The sequence below is a fragment of the Rhinatrema bivittatum genome, chromosome 3 (genome assembly GCF_901001135.1).
Source record: "Rhinatrema bivittatum chromosome 3, aRhiBiv1.1, whole genome shotgun sequence".
Classification (NCBI taxonomy): Eukaryota; Metazoa; Chordata; class Amphibia; order Gymnophiona; family Rhinatrematidae; genus Rhinatrema; species Rhinatrema bivittatum.
The window spans coordinates 566,760,904-566,776,910 of NC_042617.1; the positions used below are offsets into that span (position 1 = coordinate 566,760,904).

The 16,007-nt window shown below is 43.1% G+C and overlaps 1 protein-coding gene across 1 annotated transcript in view; it reads right to left on the reverse strand.

The window, feature by feature from the left end:
• Window positions 1-2,074: 2,074 nt before the first annotated feature.
• Window positions 2,075-16,007, reverse strand: part of LOC115088351 (nuclear receptor coactivator 7-like) — a 236,081-nt gene continuing 222,148 nt past the window's right edge. The window contains exons 8-11 of the mRNA XM_029596530.1: window positions 15,429-15,613; window positions 7,797-8,821; window positions 3,001-3,169; window positions 2,075-2,231 (exon numbers count right to left, since the gene is read on the reverse strand). Coding sequence (XP_029452390.1) covers window positions 2,210-2,231; window positions 3,001-3,169; window positions 7,797-8,821; window positions 15,429-15,613 — 1,401 coding nt within the window. The 3' untranslated portion in view covers window positions 2,075-2,209. The remainder of the gene's footprint in view (window positions 2,232-3,000; window positions 3,170-7,796; window positions 8,822-15,428; window positions 15,614-16,007) is intronic.

Here is a 16,007-nt window from a genome sequence, read left to right on the forward strand (position 1 = left end):
GGAGCAGTAGCAGGAGCGGCAGCGGTGACACGCGCGAGAGAGGGAGGGACACCCCCCCCTGTCTGCCGGTTGTGGATGAGCTGAAAGGGGAGGGGATTGAGAGAGGGGGAGTGAGTGAGGGGAGGGGGGAGTGAGTGAGGGGAGGGGGGGAGGGAAGGGGGGAGAGGGAGCTGGGGAGAGTGAGGGGAGGGAGGAGACAGTGAGCTGAGCTGAGGGGAGGGGGAAGGTGAGAGGGAGGGAGGAGGGAGGGAGGAGAGAGTGAGGTGAGGGGAGGGGAGAGAGTGAGGTGAGGGGAGGGGGAGAGGGAGGGAAACTAGAGGGGGGGGAGGGGGGAAATGGAGTGGAAAGGAAATGGACCGAAAAATGTTTTTTAAATGTAGCCCGTTGTTACGGGCTTAACGACTAGTAGTATAATATTAGATATTCCGGATATCATCTGGCAAGCTGTTCCATAGAACTGGGCCACCAATATAAAAGATTCTCTCTCTGGTTTTCTCTAAATGTGCCTGGTGGACTATAGCAACCTCTAGCAAATTTCAACCAGAGGATCTCAGACCGAGCTGTGGTTTATAGATCTACACAAATGGAAGCTTAATGCTTCCATGGAATAGAGTAACAACTTTAAATTGAATCCTGTACAATACAGGGAACCAGTGTAAGGAGTGTAACACAGGGGAATATGATCACGTAACCTAGAGTCAGCTAATAATCTAGCCGCTGCATTTTGTGCTGGCAGCAAGGATTGTGATTACAAAATAATGTTAGACAAAAAAGCAAACCTACAGAAGAAAGACTGGCTGGGTAAGATATGATTATGAAAGATTAACATCTTCACTGAAGAACCATTATGCGAGTTTTGAAGCAATCTGGACCCCTTTTGTAATGATATCAAGACCAGTAGCGCCATGACCAAGACACATAATAATCAATATATAATGGCTGGCTGAGTGAGGTGGGGTTCTTTATAGGTTTTGTTTTCTCTCCATGGCTGAACTTATTCCCTACATTATTTACAAGAAACAGTCCAATAAAAAAGGTAGCACCTTATATTTTCTTTCGTCAACCTTCATTTCTGTGCATGCAAGTAATACAAAACTATTGTTACATACTTGTTTTTGGAAAACTAATAAAGATAATGTTGAAAAAAAGAAAATACAGGATATGCATTATGAACTGTACATATAAGATTTTAAATATCACTGCACGAACAGCACAGTAGACATCAGTGAAGATTTTATGTGATTTGGACTTAGCCAAATCACATAAAATCTTCACTGATGTCTACTGTGCTGTTCGTACCTCTGACTGTGCATGTAAAACTGCCCCCCAAAATCTAGCCCACCACCAAAACCTCACCCCGAGTTCAGAATGGCCCCTCTTACAGTGGTATAAAAAGTTGACTAATATATGTGTCTCCCCAGAGGATCTCTCTCTCTGCTCCCCTCCCCTCTTCCATAACGCACAGCATAACGGCCAGGAAAAAAAAAAGGTGTAGCTATTTCTGGCGTTAAATCCCGCAATAGCGTGTGTTACGCTGTCGCACGCAACATTAAGTGCCCCTCATTTTCATTTACTCCTCAAAACTTCCTCCCATACTCCCCAACTACTTGACTAAATTTTTACAATTTGCATACCCCTTAGTCGGATAAAACTTATATGGCTAAGCCGCTGAATATACACGCATATATCCGTACTTAGCCATGCAAGTTCTAACCGGCTAAGTTTAGACCTGCTCCATGGGACATCTAACTTAGCCGCATATGCGAATATCGATAGTTAGCTGCATAACTTGTATGGTTAACTCGCTCCACCCCAACTCCCACTACACGCTCCCAAGTCTTATGGCTAACTTTTTAGTTCTATAAGTGACTTTTGCAGCTAAGTGGCGGCCGCCGAACATAAGTGTCTATTCAGCAGCTGCTACTTAGCCACATAAGTTACATTTATCCAGCTAAATAGCACCGAATGATATGAATATTGACCTCTTAATAGTTTATAGTTTATTACTTTTTATATACCGACGTATCAGAAATACATCACATCGGTTTACAATAAATAAACATAAACACAATAAAAGCGCAATCAATAAACACAGTAAAACAATTAAATAAACAAGCAATGTTTAAATTACTAATATCATTGTATATTTCTGTTTTGTAATCTGCTTAGCATGAATCTTCTTAGCATGTAATCTTCTTAGCATGAATCTTCAATATGAGAACAAAAAGGATCTTAAATAAATAAATAAATAAACAAATAAATAAATGACCACAGCGGAGAGGCCTAAAAAAGAGAAGGGCTTGCAGAGAGAAAAGGAGAGACAGGAGGAACAAGGAGTAAATTTTAAGAGCAGCCATAGCTGAGCGAAGGAAAAGAGACCATGACTATCCAGGCAAGGAGGAAGGTAAGAAGTGAAGAGATAGCAACAGTTTGTGTGACTTACCCAGAAGGTACGTTTAGAGAGAGAGAAAAAGGAAGGAAAGAGGGAGGAAGAACTCTGATACTCTTCAAGATTCATAAAAATTGAAGAGTCTATCACGCTACAGTTTTAGAGAAAATATTTTGTCTAACGATTTCCTCAACATTTCCCATTTTTTATGCTGGGCCTGAGAAATGTCTTTTTTGATTTCCACAGATCTTTGCATCTTTAACCCACACATAAACATGACAAAATGGTTTTTTGTGTGTGTGTTCAACTCAGAGATAGGTCAAACAAGTATACGCATGCAGTGAAACAGGATTTACTAGATAATGGTTCTTAGGACCCTCAACCAGGTCTGTTTTTCAGAATATGTAAACTAAATATTCATGCAATATTACCTGCATACATTTGGCTCAGGAAATCAGTTAATTTTGCATACTTGGTTTACTCCCATTACCCTTGTCCCAACAAAAAAAACAAAACAGAAAAACCCCACAAAATTAAGGATCTCGAGAACTGAAACATTACCATGTAAGATTTTTTTTTTCAGAACAGAATGGCAGAAAAAGGCTACTCACCTTTCTCTGGGAACGGCAAACCAGTATTCAGGTTGCTTTCTCTTTTTAGGATACTGCTGCACCATCGCTGTGCTTGGAGCAGCGAAGGACTTCCTCATGGGCTTGCCAACCTTAATACACAGGAACATGGGAGGTGCCTTGCTCTTCTCCTCTTTGGAAGGAAGCATGTCTGCAGCATACAGGGAAAAAAACCTTCAGGATGCAATGCAGCAACTCTGCTTCTTCTGCTGTTGTTTGGGCATTTGTTATATGTTTGCACAGTACCCTTTTTCTTTTTTTTTAACTGATAGGAATAAGATATTCGCAACACTGTAAGGTCAAATCTTTTCATCCAGCAATGGCACCAACAACCAATTTTTCAGTCAGGTGACTGAGAAACTCAATTAGAACTGCATGCAAGGAAAGGTTTATGAATTTTGTTTCTCGTTTTACCAATGTATACAAATATTACCTTTTTCTTCTCTCATCCTCTCCATAATTGGTGAAAACCTAGAAACCATTTGCTGTAGTAACAATCATGAGTTGCACTGAAATTCTCAGCTTGATTTTACGTTAAAAGGTGAAGGGGGGGCCCTGTATGCTAGACACATCACCCAGCCATGCTTGAAGATAAGGCTCCAAACATTTCAAAATACCTGGTAGCCAGCAACATTTTTCTAGTTGCCAGCTAAAACAGGGTTTCAAAAGTATCTCACTTAAACTGTAGGGCAGAACATTTACCAGTTATTACATGTTATATATACATTTTAAACAATTAAAGGGGGTCATTTACTATACCGATATACTTTAACACAGGATGGCAAACATATTTTGGGGGAGAGCATGATATCTGGCCCCTCCCTGGGAAAATATTGCAGCAGTATCCCCGCTATGTTTTTTCACGTGGAAAAACTCCGCCAGAAAAAATAATCACAGAAATAGGGGAAATACTGCATAGTGGCAGCCCCCTTTACCTGGGGCCACCATGGTCTTAAAGGGCCAGCAGTGGCCCAAAATGCCCTTTTGCCCCTATCGTGTAAAATACCCACCTATGAGTCTTGGAAGACCCCTACCTGTCGAGGCAATTTAAAAGAACAATAGTTAAAAAAAAAAATTTCCTGTCATGCAGCAACAACACCCCCCCCCCCCCGCTCTCCCTTTTAAAGACCCCCCCCAACCTCCCTCCAAACCTCGGCCCTCCCCCATACATTAGAAGAACTCCTTAGTACCTCATGCCCCTCCCACTTCCAACTTAGATAAAGGAAGTTCCCGGTGTCTAGTGGGGCCTCTTACCCCCTCTCCATACCTCTGAAGAAACCTCTGGTCTTTAGTCGGGCCTGGAATGTCCACTAGGCTCCGGACTGGTCGAGGCAATCTTTCAAAATGGCACTCACCAGCTTTTTCCCCATCAAGTTATTACCTACGTAGTAGCTGCTTTGCATGCATTAGACAATGGTTTGCCTGCAGATCAACTAATTCAATAGGGGGGCATTTTTTAGGTCAAAAATCTCGCAATATCACTGTAATATGTTTTTCGTGCATTCATCACTTATTACAGCTTAGTAAATGTACCCCCCAAAATTGTACAGAAATAGTTTAATCCTGCAAAGAGTTACATAACCCAATAACTACCAAAAATAAAAAATGTGCCCTGCTGCCACTGAGACTGCAGGGTCCACTGAGCCCTGCGCATGTGCAAGCAAGCCAAGGAAGTAACATGGACAGACGCAGCCACGTGGCCAAGAAGGCGAAGCAAAAGGCGGGTGGAGATCTGCTGGCTTCGCGGGACGACACTCATAAGAGGTGCCAGAGCAAGAACAGGTTCTTGCGGAAGATATGCCCTGGCCAGAGCTGGGTCCAGTTGGGCACCAATGAAGCTCAACTGAGGCGATAGGTTGAGATGGGACTTCAGGTAGTTGATGACAAACCCAAGAGACTGCAGCATTTGAATGGTCAAACGCAGAGAGCAAAGCGCCCCCTCCTAGGTCGCGCTCTTGACTAATCAGTCGTCCAAGTAGGGAAACACATGCACCCTCATCGGTGGAGGTGCGCCCCCACTACTGCCAGGCACTTGGTGAAGACCTGCAGGGCCGAAGCAAGGCCAAACGGCAACACCCTGTATTGGAAGTTCCTCTTGCCCATGATAAACCGAAGATACTCCCTGTGACTGGGGAAAATTTCGATGTGGTCGTAGACATCCTTTAGATCAAGGGAGCAAAGCCAAACTCCTCTTTGCAGGAGTGGAATCAGGATACCCAAAGAGACCATCTTGAACTTTTCTCTTTGAAGAAATTTGTTCAAGGCTCTCAGGTTCAAAACAGGGCAGAGCCCCCCTGTTCTCTTTGGAATCAGAAAATGAGAATAGAACCCCCACCCCCTGTTGAAGCAGAGGAATGGGTTAAACCACTACGGCCATTATAAGGGCAGAGAGCTCCATCAAGAGTATTCCCTGATGCGAGGACAGGCCCCAAGATGGGCATGGGGGAGAGTCTGCGGGACACCGAGAAAGTTTAACCGGTACTCTCGACGACTGATGAACAGGACCCACTGGTCTAAGGTAACTTGGGTCCAGTGGTCCACAAAAAGCTGCATCTGCCCTGTGACTGGAGGGCATGGTCAAGTTAAGTGTAAACATTGATAAGACAGGTGAAGAGAGAATTTGAAATGAAGCTGTCCATAAAGGCAAAAATTCATAATAAAAACTTTTAAAAATATATCCGAAGCAAGAAACCTGTGAGGGAGTCGGTTGGACTATTAGATGAGCGAGGGGTTAAAGGGGTTCTTAGAGAAGATAAGGCCATTGCAGAAAGACTAAATTAATTATTTGCTTCCGAGTTTACTGATGAGGATGTTGGGGAGATACCAGTTCTGGAGATGGTTTTCAAGGGTGGGCAGACAGCAATATCAATTCATACATCATCCTAACAAATCATTTCCATCTAGTCTAACCGGGCGCGACGACCCTTGGGGATAATTTGATCACAAATTATCCCCAAGGGACGTTGTGCGATGCCCTGAGGCACAGCATGCAGACCTCATGCGGATCTGTGACTGACATGGTCTGTGGGCATTGGGGGCATCGATGAAAACCCGACGCCATTTTGAAAAATTCTAGCAAGCGGTCGATGACCAGCGGCCACCAACGGAGCAAACTTGCTGGGAATCGACTGCACAGAGGGCAAAAAACTTATCGCGCCATCCTATCGGGAAACCAACAGGAGAAGAAGGACCTGGCGCAGAAAAACAGTCAATGACTGACCTAAAAAGAGCAGAGCTCCACAACCATGAGGCAAAAGCTTTGCGGAAAAGAAGAGATTGAAAAGAGACCCCGCATGCTCAGTGTGCCAGTCAAAGTTCTAGAAACTTTGACATAAGTTTTCTGTGCTGGGCTCCATCAGATGATGTCACCCATGTGTGAGGACTACCATCCTGCTTGTCCTAGGAGAAAAATGTGAAACAGACATAAATGCAGTGTTTTCTGATACCATGATTCTGTATACATTTCCCCAGAGGACTCAGTGGGTTAGAAAATTGTGAAGGAGGAATCAACCAAATCCTGGGAAGCGTGGTACAGGAGTTAGCCACAGTTTCCTAGAAACGTTGCTAAATCATGGACCACCACCTTGATGCCCCTTAGAATATGCCTGGTACTCAGAAAAGGAAGACAGAAAGAGGGAGAGAAAAGGCTTCAGAGCAGAGTTCCTGCAGAAACCATGGTTTAAGGTAAACTCAGCCAGGGACTAGGAATAATGTGAAGGTTTTCCCCATAGATGAAACTGTTTGCTTCAGGCTCACCTGGCCTGGTAACTGCAAGGCTCTCGCTAAAGCAAAGTCAAAATTGTCTGCTTAATGTTCCCGTGGCATCAGAGTTGATTCTATTAATCAAAATTGCTATGAATTTGGAGAAAAACAAAACTTATTTTGCATGTCAACATATCTTTTTGAAAGCTTCACAAGAGTTATCACCTCACAGGAATACCCCAAGACTCTCGCCATGCAGCAGTCTGAGCCACTGGAGCTTTTACTCTGAGCTTGATTAGACAAACCTGAAGAGGTAAGAAGATCTAAGCTGTACCTTTTTAAGGGTGCCTCATTAAGTTTAAATCAAAAGCCGGAATGGCTCAGCAGAATAAAGCACTGAAAGAAAAAAGGGTAGTGTTTTCAAGTTTCAGTTTTTTGGCATCTAGATTGGGCCAGTTTGAAATTGTTGATCCAATTATATGTAAAGCTTTCAAGTGCACATACTGTGGTGACAAGATGTTTGGTTCACATTTAATTTACCTGTGGACTTAACACTGAAGGGGGGGCATACTGCATATATGGGGAAACCTGGGCCCACCCCACTAGGAGCATGAGATTTCCCTCGTCCCTCAGCTAGAATGCCATATCCTTATGCTCTCCTTCACCACTCCCACATCAGCACTCCCACCTCCAGCTTTTTTCCTTGAATGGTAAGATTTAGAAGGTTTTACCTGATTCAATATATTTTCAGGGATGATCTTCCCTGCTATCTGTATGCTAGTGCACACATTCAATAATCAAGGGCGACTTGTCGGGTTGATTATGAAATGGCAACTGTACAAGACTAGTTGGATATGGTGCAATCTGACAGACTCACAAAATGAATGGTATGGTAGTTCTCCCCACCCCAAAACCAGAGGCACATGCCTTTAGCAGATTTTTTTTTTTTTTTTTTTTTTTAACGGAAAGGGTGGGCAGACTGCAATATCAATTCATACATCATCCTAACAAATCATTTCCAAGACCACCTCCTCTCTGACACAGTGGAAAGTATGACTAGGAAGAAGACGACATACCTTCTATTGGTCCCTGAATCTTTTTCATCAGCCACAATTTGATTTCCGATTCACTATCCATCAGGGTTTCATGGTAGGTTCCCTCTGAGGACGATGACAATGAAGGCTCTGTGGGGTCAGCACAGACCTTCTCATCAGTTGCAGTCAAACCATCTTTCAAAGCAGACTTTGGATTCCCACCTACAAGGAGTTCATGTGCTTGCGATGCTGTACAGTTGCACGGGTAACCTCTGTCCTCTAAATCACCATTTTCACATATTTCAGTCTTATGTGACTCTTGGGTGTGTAGTGATTCTTCCACATTTTTACTGCGACAAAAGTTAGGGATTTCTAAATCACTTGACTTTTTACGAGCACCTACACCAATTTCCTCCTTATTTACTGTGGAACCATCACAACAGTGTTCCTCTGGCACCAAACTTTTCTTCTTGTATTTTTCTAAATGTAGGACTTCTTGGGATTCCCCATCTTGCTGCTTGTCTAAACTGTCCAACACCAGCAGCAATTCATCTCCACCAGCTGTATTTGGAAGTTCTAGTTTGGACTTGTATGGCTTCTCTGGTTCACCAGAACCACTATGTCCAGCTGTTGGTGGATCTATCTTATCTACTTTATCACCTGTTTGAGATGAGGGCTCTTCCAGCTCAATGAATTCCTCCTCTTCTATTGTGGAATGTTCTTTGGTTCTGGAAGCTGGAAGCTCCCCGGGCTCTGCGGGACATTTATCTGAGGTCTTACTGGCTTTAGACGACACGAGCAGATCATCTCGGAACGGCTCTGTGCTCTTAGAATCTGTCTCGGCAGGACCGTCGCTGGGCTTTAAGGCTTCCAATTCCGCAGGCATCCCCGTGTCAGAAGGCTTTACTGTTCTGGAATCGAGGCTGGTGCCGCCGGAGCTCCCGTTCAATTGCTTCTTTTCTTTGCTAAGCGACTTGAATCTGCTGAAAGGGTTGATGTCCTTCTCAGAAGAGAGGTCCTCCCACTCTCCAGGCCTGTACAAAGGACAAAGATCCTTTGGTATGTCACTGTCAGGGAAAAATGGTGAATGGGTATGGAATGTTAAAAACAAAACAAAAACTCAAAACCAAATCATACAAGTGGGCAAAACTTAAAAATGACTTAACATAATGAAATCAAAACAATGAGCTTTTTTTTTTTTTTTAAATGATTTTAAAGAAATATAAATCAACTGAAAAAAGGTAATCGATGGAAAAACGGTGAGAGATGCCGTTTATGGAAGAATTGGGAACACATTCTGAATACACACATTGTATGCTAACCATCTTCTTTTCTTTAAATAAATCACAATTTTAATTCTGTAATATACCTTCAAAGAAGAAAAAGGGAGGTGAGAGAGAGAGGGAGGGAAGGAGAGAAAGAAAGAACATGCCAGCATTCAGGTGGTCCATCTATCCATGTTCTTTGCAAATAGGCTGTCTATGCAGATAGGGGAAAGCCATTTAGTAAGGCAGCTTTCAAAAGAAACATTGGACTACACTTGGGGCAGCTTTAAGTTTGAGGTAGAAAAGGTAAAAAAAAAAAAAGAGGTTCAAACTTGTAAATCAAATTGCTTGCACAATTTTGAAAGCGCACATCTTTTGCCCATGGCAGGTGAACAGGTGAGAGGATTTTTGAAACCCTGCTTGTGAGGTTTTCTAAGAGACACAATATGGGAAAATTCCTAAATAAATGAGATACTCCAGCCAACAGATTTAACCTCTAGAAAGAACATAGAAGAATCCTTAATTGATCATTTTTTCCCCATTCTGTAACCAAAGTATTGACCAACTGCTCTGAGGAACAATAGAGAAACAGCCTCTAAACTCCTCAAGCATCGGAGTCCTAATGCATCAACCTGTTATATCACCTGAGAAGCACGAAATGGGATAACAAGAGACACCCGGGCGCTCTGAAAGCTTGGAATGGTATTCTCTCTCTTTATCCACACAGCCTTTTCTTTCCTATTTTACCACACTGGCTAGGCGCAGGGTTCAGAATTCACACAAACCGCTACCTGTCCCCCTTCCTCACTCAAGAGAGACTGCAGCAGCACATCTCATGCCACGACAAGCTCTCTGCTGTACTAGGCAAGGATTAAATCTGGAACTCTTATACAGTATCGCACTGCTCTGTCAACTCAGGCAGAAAATTAAAAAAAATTTTTTATTGCACACTATTAACTACAACTTGAGGAAAAACTGCACTTCGGCAGAATACAACTGGCTTAATGAGGCAAAGTCAAACCTCAGAAAGGTGTGACGGGGTCAGACATTGGGCTCCAATGCTAAGGAATTAAGAGACATGATACTTTTGCTCACGGAGGGGATCTGATGTTGCAAGTCAGATTTTTGGATAGCACAGTGTATATACAATAATTCAGGGGTGGCTGACCTTTCACATATCAGGAGCCATAAAACCAGACTTCACAATAGCAGAAAGCTGCCGTACCTTTCTTGTGCTGGGGTGGGGAGGAAGTCGGAGCCTTGAGGTTGCTCCCTAAAGAAAAGGACAACTGTCTCTTTACAAGACACAAACACACACATACACCCTTCCATTTTCTTTTCCCCCCATGCCCACACCTGCTCCCAGTATCTCTCTCAAAACACAAAGACACACATACAGCCCTCCCTCTCCCAGACACAAAGGCAAACACTCTCATACACACACATACTATCTCATATGCACACATTCTGCTGTTGTGCTGCTGCCCATGTGCTCACTCAAAGGTGAATTTTCAAATGTTGCATGCATGTAAAATAGCATACATGCGAGTATATGCCATTTTAGAAACCTCAACTTATATGCATATAAAGCAGGGTCTGCGAATAAATTTGCAAATGTAAAAAAGGGATGGGCCGGGCCAACATTTGCACGAATAATGTACTATTTTATAAGCAATTTAGGAAATTAATTTTCCATCTGACTCGTGTGTACTTACTCCTGCTCAATATCTGGACTAAGTGATCATTAACATCATAAAAGTAAAAACATGACTGGATGAAGTGTCTGGTGAAATGGGGGGGACCTTCAGTTTGAAGAGCCAGGAAGGTCTTCATGAGCAGCAGATAGACTGAGCGAACTGGTAGAATAATTGGTAAAACTGGTTAGAAAATCTCCCTACTTATGCATGTAAAAGTTGATTTAAGAGGGGTAAAAGCTTCTAAATAATGCGTGCAAAATCTATTTGCATACCCCTTTAAATTTTGAAGTAAAAATATGAGGATATATCATTTGCGTGCTCTTATCCAGCTAAATAGTGCCTTTGCTGCTATAAGACAAATTCAAACTTAACCAGATAATTAGCGGCATTTATCTAGACAGGTTCTCACTTATCTGACTAAACAGCAGCAGGTGCTACTTAGCTGGATAGGTCTAAAAGCATTACTAAACCGGCTAAATCAGATAGCTGGATATGTAGCATTTAAAGACTAATCTGGCTAAGCAGTGCTTTTTTTTTTTTTTTTTTTAGCTATATTTGACTATTTTACATAGCCGGATAAGTCTGAAAAGCACTACTTAGACAGGTAAGCAGCACTTTTCAGCCTTCTCCGGTTCTGGCACTACTTAGCCAGATAAATCAGAACTTACCCAGATTAAGTGCCACTACTTATACAGATAAATCCAAACTTGCACAGCTCATGCATGTTTGCAGGCATATGTACTCGTATTTTATAATCTGTGTATATCGTTTGCATGCAGGTAATCGAATACTGTAGCAACTTTGTGTGCACCCATATTCATGTATAAATGGGCAAGAGTGAGCGGCTTTGAAAGTTATCTTCCCTGTGAGTACTGCTATATCATTATATAAAGTTCCTGCTTGCTATCAGCCCTTCTGCAGCCTACAGCAGTCCTCACCAAATCATATTTCCAACCTTTCTTGGCAATCTTACTCTCCATGAGACTCACTGATTCCACAAGCATCTTCTCTTCTCAGAGCTCAGCCCAACCACCACAGTCAGAAGCCCTCCGAAAGCCATGAATAAACTGAATTACAATATAACCTCCCATACCAAAACAATAACTGCCAGCACTCAAATGGTAACAACCCTATTTCTGAAAAGGCAACACTGCAAATATGACACCAGGTCCTAAAACACCAATACACCTTCTATTAGGAATACAGAAAAAGCCATGCTGCTATAGATCACTACACACTACTCACCTCAGTTTCATATTTATAACATAAACAGACCTCACCAAATACAGAAACCATAAAGTTTAAATAGAAACACGCAGACAAAAAGAGAATTGGAAACTGCAACAAGCTAAGCCCTGCTGCAGTGCAACAATGGAAAAATGGAATGACCACCATTCCTCAGAAAACATCAAACAATAAAATCAAGAAATAAAAATCATAGTAAAACCATACTAATAAAAATATTTCAAACAGCTGACAAACAGAATATCCAATAATTAAAAACATATATAGTCTTTAAAAATGTCCCAAAGAGCAATACAATTTTTCAAAACAGTAGTCACAAATAACATCCAATAATCAAAACTAATAAGGATTACAATTTCCTCCACTCTTCATACCTGAGACCTTTTGATTGTCATGGATTAATGTAGGGGGGCAGGGGAGAAAAGGTGACATACTTTCTCCTCGCTGTCTCTCATGCATACACGCACACATGTGACGTCCTTACTGACACATACAAAAGCTCACTGATACCCTTAGTGATTCACCCTCACTGTCACCCTTACTGAAACAAATACATATGCTCTCTGACACCTTTACTGACACACATACAAACTCACATGCTCACTGACACCCTTACTGTAACACACACAAACTCACATGCTCACTGACACCCTTACTGTAACACACACAAACTCACATGCTCACTGACACCCTTACTGAAACACACACAAACTCACATGCTCACTGACACCCTTACTGAAACACACAAACACTCACATGCTCGCTGACACCCTTACTGAATCACACACAAACTCACATGCTCACTGACACCCTTACTGAAACACACACACAAACACTCACATGCTCACTGACGCCCTTACTGAAACACACACACAAACACTCACATGCTCACTGACGCCCTTACTGAAACACACAAACACTCACATGCTCACTGGCACCCTTACTGAATCACACACAAACTCACATGCTCACTGACACCCTTACTGAAACACACACACAAACACTCACATGCTCACTGACACCCTTACTGAAACACACAAACACTCACATGCTCACTGACGCCCTTACTGAAACACACACACAAACACTCACATGCTCACTGACACCCTTACTGAATCACACACAAACTCACATGCTCACTGACACCCTTACTGAAACACACACACAAACACTCACATGCTCACTGACGCCCTTACTGAAACACACACACAAACACTCGCGTGCTCACTGGCACCCTTACTGAAACACACAAACACTCACATGCTCACTGACACCCTTACTGAATCACATACAAACTCACATGCTCGCTGACACCCTTGCTGAAACACACACACAAACACTCACATGCTCACTGATACCCTTACTGAAACACACACACAAACACTCACATGCTCACTGACACCCTTACTGAAACACACATATGCTTACTCTCTCTCACACACACATGCTACAGACTCACTTGTTGTTCTGCCGCTCCTGAATGCTCAAGCGGCGGCAGCCGTCTGTAAATAAATAAATAAATGTTTATTTATATTGGTGGTTGGGGGAGGGGGATCCAGGCACAGCCCCATGAGGACAGGGACTCGGTGGGCTGTTGAGGTTCCAGGAGTTGTCTCTAGGTTAAGGAAGGAGCGGGCTAGAAAACCCAAATACTGTATTTTTTTTTTTAATTATTTTTTGCCGCGGCCAAGTGTAGAGGGAGTGTGGCCCGCGGCAGAGGAAAATAGTGGGAAGCGCTCAATCAGCGAGGCAGTGGTTGAAGGTCTTGTGACTGCCTCCCGCCCATGGAGACAGATTAGGGGGCAGAGGGGGAGCAGAGCCGGTGTGAGGAGAAGCCATAGCAGACGCGTTTAGCGGCTCTCTGCACTGCTTCGGGGTAAGGGAATTTGAGGTGGCCCCTCGGGTACAGGTCGTGGTCTGGCTGGGAGAGACCAGCATGAAGGCAAGCAGCTCATTTAATAACAAATGAAATGTGCGTGGGCAGTCGGGTCGGGCGGCAGTCGCAAGCTGCAGGAGGCAGACAACACTTTAAAGCTGCACTTTAACCTCAAAGGAGTCGCAGGCGGCTCGCAGGATGCTGGCTGGCCTCCCCTGCCATACCCACATCTACATCAACAAATGTGAAGCGTCGCCACAAACATTACACGAACCATAAATCATATTCCTTGACACCTGCTCTAGCATGTTACGGTTTCATTATTATGGCATGCAAGCTACTTTTTTTTTAAATCTCCCCTCAGAACGCAATTATTTTCCCCATCATCCCATTTTTGTTTGCATGTCACGTTAACATATTTCTATATCCGGTTTTTCCCTCAGTATATACCGATGTCCTGTTCCCAAAACCACAGCGGGTACATTTCAAACACCCCCCCATTATCTTATACCAAAAACGAACACGAGTTGCTCCAAACCTCAGAGCAGACCCAGGCCTGCAAGTCTGCTTTGAAAATGATCTCATCAAATCTACCCCTGCACACGTTAGACCTTCTACCTGGTGCACACAAACCTTTCCTGAAAATGTATCTGCCCAACTCCAACACCCAAGCAAGCCTTGGCTCGGTCCGGGTAAACTTGGGCGTGACAAGTTTACCCGCATATCAAGCGGGCAGTTTAGTGACAGGGCCACGTCTGCATGTAAAACACCATTTTTTGTCCCCCTCCCCCACTGAAGGAAAATAGTGTGCACAGGGTTGAAAATTAAATCTTCCTCCCCTGGACCCAAACATGCCTCCTCTTAATGTGGCTAAGAGCATGCGCATTGTGGAGCAGGGCAACTTATTTTCAGCCACACACTGACGGAGGACAAGGGGGAGTTGCCTGTATAAATGGTACTGAAAATTGCCCTCTACGAATTAGGCCCACAGCATTGTTAGAAAATCATTCAGAAGGCACAATCATTCATTACCACTCCTGAAATGTAGTCAAAGAAAGGAGGCCCAAGGAAAGAGAGAGAGAGACTGAAGGACGTTTAGACCTAGGGTCTCGGCAGCAGAGAGGATCTGAACGCGTGTCCCGGGAACTTTCCTGATGCCCCGTTTAATACCCCATAAATGCTTGATGCAGCCATCTCCCCCCCCCCCTTACAGTGTAAAATGAGCTCAAAGATACAGAGCTCAAAGGTTACTACATCTGGCATTTTATATTCTAGGCTAGTACTAGAAAAATAAAACTATTTTTGCATTACTTGCAATTTAACCAATAGTACTGTACCGAAACGTAAAGTCTGTGTTTTGATGATATACCTACGGTTACAGTATGTCGCTTTGTGCCACATTAAGAGAAAAAGGAAGTGCCACTGTTTTCTTTAATTTCTGTGCAGAGAAAGGAAATGTGAGCAGCAAAGAACACACCCACACAGTCTACTCTAGCCAAATCAGATTTGTCATGCACACATTTTGTCCTTAGATGATAGAAAAAGACAAAGAGAGAGAGAGAGATACACAAATAATGAAAACATGTCTTACGATGGCAGAGCATCTTTCAGCTTCATATGGGAGATATCGCTATACAGAGCTATTGAGACGACCTCATCCATAGGGCAGATGAGCCCGTACTCCTCACAGCCGTTCTCAATGACCAGTGGATCCGACTTGTGTGGGTCGAACATGACATTGTTAGGTGTGACAATCATAACACCACCCACCACGCCCTAAAAAAACCAAAAACAAAAACCAACAAACAAACAAAAGGCACCCAAGCACTATCAGACAGAAATCCAGGTGGGAACTTATACTATGGACACATTTCGCTCCTTTTTCACTTCTGGAAGAACAGTAGAAGAATTCTTGAGAATGAGAAAGTGTGAATGAATTGGGACACAAAGAGGTATTTATAAACTCTGGCCTTAAAGGGTATATAAATTAGCTTTGAAATACATGCAAGGTGCACTTGTGAAGTGTTATCCATCCTGATAATCACTAATTAAGCCAGTAGGCTTCTGTGATCAGAATTTCACAGCATCACAACTGGATAAAATGGATTACCACTTGAAGTGGATAGTTTGCTAAACCCATTAGCTCGGGCATTTTAAAATCTGCATGGAT